We start from the raw sequence: 6,011 nt of genomic DNA, 5'->3' as shown, positions 1-6,011 counted from the left end.
AGAGGTTGACATTGGGTTGGCTGGAGGGAACGACGAGGCCCTCAGACCTGCGGATGTGTTACTTTATTCATGGGATCGTGGTCGCGATGTCTGTATTGATTTGACAGGGTCTTCTCCTTTGACACAGTCAGGGCTATCTGACTTTATTCCTGGGCGGGTTGTGGCTGATGCTGCTCATCGGAAGCGGGTTAAGTATGAAGCTCGATGTCAGGCGATTGGATATGGTTTCATTCCCTTCTCCTTTTCTTCGCTTGGGGAATTAGAGAAGGAGGCTGTTGCGTTACTGAAGCGGATTCAGAGGTTCTCGACGACGCAAGACATTGGGGCTCGTGCTGCAGCTCATATCTTCACTAGGGTAGGATTTGCTATAGCTAGAGGAGTGGGGGCCCAGATTGTATCTCGGCTTCCCACTAATTTATTGTAGGTTGTATGACTTTTGTTTTTGATAATAATAATAATAATAATAATAATAATAAATCATATCCTTTGCGAATAAAATTTGGTTTAGACGAGACGGTTTCAAAAACACAAAAAATTAGGTTTAGACTCGATACAATTTCAATCGAAAAAACAATTAGGTTTTCGTGGAAATTCTGAATCAGTGGAGGTTGAGCGTAGAACATACGAAGAATTTGAAAGATATGAAGACGGATTTGATGATTTCTTGATGAAATACGTGGAAGATAATGATGAATACTCTGATACGAAAAAGATTTATGATGACAATGAGTTGAAGATCTTGAAGAATTTGTTCCAGAATTTGAAGGTTTGTATCAAGAATGGTGACTTGCATGCCATGAATTACATTGAAATTGTGAACAAGTTCAAAGATGTTTTAATTGATGTTTCTGAGGCCTACTCTATTGAAGTTGATGGCCTTGAATTGATTTCACAATCGAAACATCACTCGACTTACTCTGCGATCATCAATTTCTTAGTTGCTTGTCATTTTAAACACGAACTTAAGGTAATTTGCTATTAATTTATTTTGTTGCAATTCCTGTTATACACTACATAAAATTTAAGTATTTATTTAATTGTTGAATTTTCAGTATTTCGATGATCTAGAGTACGATGTTGTTGATGATGATCTTGATGGAGAAGATGGCTGTATAGGGCCACTTGATGATGTGGAACTTGAAGCTGAATTAGCCCTTAAAGTAATTGATCACTATAACAAGCACAAGGTTTGGTTAATCTTTTTGAATCGTATCGTATCGTATCGTGTCATATCATGTTATATCATATCGACTTATTGGACCCTTTTATATTATTATTGACTCGATCATTTGTATGGTTTATTAATTTGCAGGGAACAAAACTGAAATTAGTACGGATGATAAGGGCCAATGTTATTCTTAGCTATCTTAATCATTACTACATTACATTTTCTGCCGTTGATGAAGATACTGGTTGTATTGGTACATACCAAGCTGCACTGGCAGAGCGAGGTTCAATCCGCATTATCGGATTGTTTAGAGATGTTGATTCTGATAAAACCCTGTCTATTCTTTCAATCAAAGGTATAAAATGGTTTTTATTCTTGTTTCGTATTAACTGTTGGTGTTGCCGTGTTAGAAACAATTAATTGATTCTAGTTCCACCTAACTACACCAAATCATGTAATCACAAGGGTTTGGGGTAGCTTTTTTTTAAATAATAATCTATCAAAAGTAGCAGCATATGATATAACACGTATAATGGAACTTAGTGAATGTTAACGTTATCATTATCATTGTCATTAGCTAGCATCATAGGGTTGGGAAGGGTAAATAATACAGGGTATTAATCATTAATTGGAATGGTAATGGAAGCAATTAATTAATTGATTGTAATTTAAGTTTGTTGATAAGCTGATGTAGATGCAGGGGCAGAAGAAAGATTGATTCTAGTGTAATCACAATTAAGCAAGGGTTGGGTCATTGGCTTATGTTGTTTCTGTCTGCTAATGTGCATGTTGTAATTTGATGGCTACCATTGTAACTCTGTAATTTTAGTTTACTGCGTCACGAGCACTCACGTAAGCTCATGTACATGCAGGGGCAGAAGAAAAAGTGAATTATGAGTTGAATTCTCGGGCATCTGATGTCCTAGCTGACCATCAACTGAAAGCTGAATCAAGCAGCTGTAACTGTGTCAGCTCTGATTATATACATGCAGGGGCAGTAGAAGCTATGAATAATAACTTGTTTGATGGGGCATCTTCCTTAGCTAAAAATACATCGCTAGTGAAAGATGAATCAAGCAGATGTAAAAGTGTCAGCTTTGATGATATACATGCAGGGGCAGTAGAAGAAATGAAGTATAACTTGATTTATGGGGCACCTTCCTCACCTAATAATCTAATACATGTCTAGTGAAAGATGATTCAAGCAGCTGTAGCAGTTTCAGCTCTGATAGTGGTGCATCAGAGATGTCATGGGCTGCTAATGAACCGCGTGGGTATAAGTTGAAGCCTGAATAAAGACTCCAAACTGAGTAGCAGTGGATTTTATCGACCTATGAATGTATGGGAATTGCTGTGAATGAGACTAGTTCAAACAGCTTGCTCATTAGCATTATGTTGTGCCAAATACCTCTTGCTACAACTATCTTAAACAATGGATTCTGTTACTATGCCTTATAGTAGTAATACTTTGTTGCAATACACATTTTATGATCATTTTTGTCTTTGAAAATTTTCGGGTCTACATTTATATCTTTTTCTTTAGTGTAATTGAATGAGATAGCATTGTTGGGAGGTGTAGCATACATATTGAGACAAGGATAAATGATAATGTAATGTAACTTGATTAGGTCCAGAAGTTTTCTCATAAATCTTCTCATCATTCATCAACAATAGACAAAGTAAATAGGCACTAAACGCAAATATATTATAGACACATAGATGAATTGATAATTGACACCTTAACCAGAAGATTGTGAATTGATTAATACGAAGTATAAAGTAAGTTATAAGGAAATAGACAGAAAAAAATAAAGTTTTGGGAATGGAGGGAGTACACATTATAGGCATTAAATAATCATGAAACTTAGTACTATTTGACATATTTTTCTGAGTCCAGGTAACATGTATTTTTTTTCTACACATCAACTGATAAAGGGAATAATGACATCGTCATATCAATCATTAATTAATCTCTCTTTTAATTAATATCCTCAATTATATATGTTATCCCTGCCGTTATTGGCAAGGTAGAGTAATTACGACTTGCTATAATCAGCTCAGCCGGCCTTTGTTCAACTTGGATCTGTGACAGATTGACTCGAGTGTTAAACACTACAGGATAATACGAGTAGAGGTTAGAGTAATTGACGAATTGATCTAATGTGTTAATCTTACACATTATGTTAACACACTACAGAGGGTGGAGTAAGAAAAACGAGATTTAGTCATATTACATTTGTTACCACCTCAAACAACATTAATTAATCATTAAGACGATATCGCCCGTTAATATGTTATATTTTGTTGCTATATCCTCGTATAGTAACATTCTCAGTCAGAATAATAAGTGTATAAGAATGATAACTGTTACATTAAAATGTCATTATATTACTCACGTTACCTAAAATCCATGCTTTGTATTACCGCATAACTGAATGATTAATTGTGTAATTTACTGTCCAAGAATAGAATTAAAAGATATGTTTGGAATGTTTATGGACTTCAGAACTACTATAAAATAAAGATTAGCTTTTTTGCTTTATGTACAATTTTATTTATATTCATTCTTATTATTAAGGAAAACAGATAGAAAAAAATAACTTAAAACAATGGCTACGATTGTTACTCCTGAGAAGACATCTCCTATTGATGATGCCTATGTTATCAAAAAATCATGCAAAGGTTTTTCTCTACTTTTGTTCCACTTTCTTTTTGTTTCTTGAAATTTTTTATTTCTAAGATGTACGATGTATCAATTCATACAATGCTAGTTTTTTCTCCTTAAATTTTGCATTTTGCACGATCCTAAAAACTCGTACGGTTGTGCGGAATATAATTAAAGAGTTCAAATGTGTTGCAAATCATAAAGTAATATCGCATTGTGTCATTTATGGATATTGAATAAAATTTTCATTTTTAAGTCTAATTTCGATGTTCATATGCACGGCGCATGATGTATGTGCATGTACTGCACTTGTTGCCTAGTGTACCAAACTATAGGTTATAATATTATCTCCTTTTTTGACATAACGTTGCAAATAATTTGAAACGACGGTAGTATACATACGTCCAATTTAAAAAATTGTGAGATACGAAAAAGTAAAAATTGATCGTTCATATTATATTGTTTGATTAAATTACCTTCTAATTGTTTCTTGTGCTTAGGATTAGGAACCGATGAGAAAGCAATAATTTTATTATTGGGTCACCGAAATGCAAGTCAAATAAAGTTAATTAAACAAGCTTATCAAGAAGTATATCAGGAAGATCTCATCAAGCAGCTTAAATGTGAAATTTCAGGGGATTTTGAGGTTTGTCTTTGAAGCTACATTTTCTTCATTCATTCTCTAATATTTATAAGATAAAACATCTTATAATATAAATTTATCGATGTAACGATTACTTATGGTTGGTGGGTACGAGATGAAATCTTTGTTTCATGTAGCCGACTCTATAATTAGGATTATTAAGGCTTCAATTATTATTGTTATTTGTTAAATTAATTATTTATTGAGTACTTACTTATTTTCTTTGTCACTAAAAAACATAAAAAAATGAAAAGAAAGCAATATGTCAATGGGTTATAGATCCTGTTGAACGTGATGCACTTCTAATCCATGAGGCACTGGAGAAAGCAATACCTGATTACAATTTAGTAGCGGAGATTGTGAGTATCAAATCACCCGAAGAACTCCTCGCAATTAAGCGTGCTTATCACAAAATCTACAAGCGCGCGCCTGAAGAAGATGTTGCAACTCACACTACCGGAAAAATTAGAAAAGTACGTTACTTAAAATCTTAAGAATGGTACCCAAAACTCGAGGTCAAATGTCATCTACATTATTGAGTACTTGACTATGCTTATTTTTTTTATTTTTTTTTTTATTTTTTTTTTCGCGCAGTTTTTGGTGGGAATAGTTAGCACATACAAGTACCATGGAGATGAAATTGATGAGATAGTAGCATTCTCAGATGCAAACATTCTTCGTGATGAAATTCAGGATGAACAATCTTTCCACGACGAGGTCACAAGAATTATCAGCACAAGGAGCAAGCAACAACTCTTGGCTACCTTCAATCAGTTCAAGGACATTCATGGAACCTCCATTTCAAGGGTATATACCCTAAATAATTTGTCATTAGATAATTACCTTAAAATTTCATTATAAATTACATTTGAAAAAGTTAATTAGTCTGCTAATCAGAACATTTATGTGATGAATTAGGCTCTAAGAGGTGCACCAGAACAAGAATTTTTTCAGACTATAAGTGTGGCTGTGAAATGCATCAAAAATCCTCAAAAGTACTTTGCTAAGGTATGAAATTCAGTCATTCAGATGCTATGATTAAATTTTTTTTTTTCAAGTACAACTTACTCTTTTTTTCAACTAGATTACTGATTGGAGTTAGTTTTCTTTCAAAAGATCTTGCGCAATGCAATTGTTGGACTTGGAACGGATGAAGATGTCCTTACTCGTGTGATTGTTACACGAGCAGAAATCGACTTGAAAGAAATAAAAGAATTATACTTGGAGACGAACAACATTTCCCTTGATCAAGCTGTAGCTGGAGATACTTCAGGAGATTACAGAGCATTTTTACTAACTTTGTTGGGAAGTGATGGATATTGAGACTTTAAATTAGAGCATTTCTAATAAATGAGAAGTTATAGGCATTAATCTTTCTAGTTGCAACGATTTCAATAATTCAATGTTTTATCGAATTCACCCGTTTCTTTCTAACTCTTAAATTCCCCTTATCGTGAATTTTACAAGATATGATGTTCTTGGTTAATAAGATTATTTTCCCCTGTGAAAGAAGTTTAGCACCACCCTCTCCGAAA

At 33.8% G+C, this 6,011-nt stretch overlaps 2 protein-coding genes across 2 annotated transcripts; both read left to right on the top strand.

Annotated features, from left to right (window-relative positions):
- The first annotated feature begins 528 nt into the window (after window positions 1-528).
- LOC145626290 (uncharacterized) lies at window positions 529-2,662 on the top strand. The gene is made up of 4 exons (XM_081678719.1): window positions 529-967; window positions 1,053-1,187; window positions 1,313-1,523; window positions 2,041-2,662. Exons 1-4 carry the CDS (start codon window positions 668-670, stop codon window positions 2,355-2,357), a joined length of 963 nt encoding a protein of 320 aa, XP_081534845.1. The 5' UTR covers window positions 529-667; the 3' UTR covers window positions 2,358-2,662.
- Window positions 2,663-3,777: 1,115 nt separating this feature from the next.
- LOC145626921 (annexin D8-like) lies at window positions 3,778-5,799 on the top strand. The gene is made up of 6 exons (XM_081679370.1): window positions 3,778-3,850; window positions 4,334-4,479; window positions 4,731-4,949; window positions 5,071-5,283; window positions 5,395-5,484; window positions 5,593-5,799. Exons 1-6 carry the CDS (start codon window positions 3,778-3,780, stop codon window positions 5,797-5,799), a joined length of 948 nt encoding a protein of 315 aa, XP_081535496.1.
- Window positions 5,800-6,011: the final 212 nt, after the last annotated feature.

This window comes from Chenopodium album, chromosome 4 (genome assembly GCF_948465745.1).
Source record: "Chenopodium album chromosome 4, dcCheAlbu1.1, whole genome shotgun sequence".
NCBI lineage: Eukaryota > Viridiplantae > Streptophyta > Magnoliopsida > Caryophyllales > Amaranthaceae > Chenopodium > Chenopodium album.
Note: the sequence above shows the minus strand (reverse complement) of the source record. Positions and strands in the feature narration are given on the sequence as shown.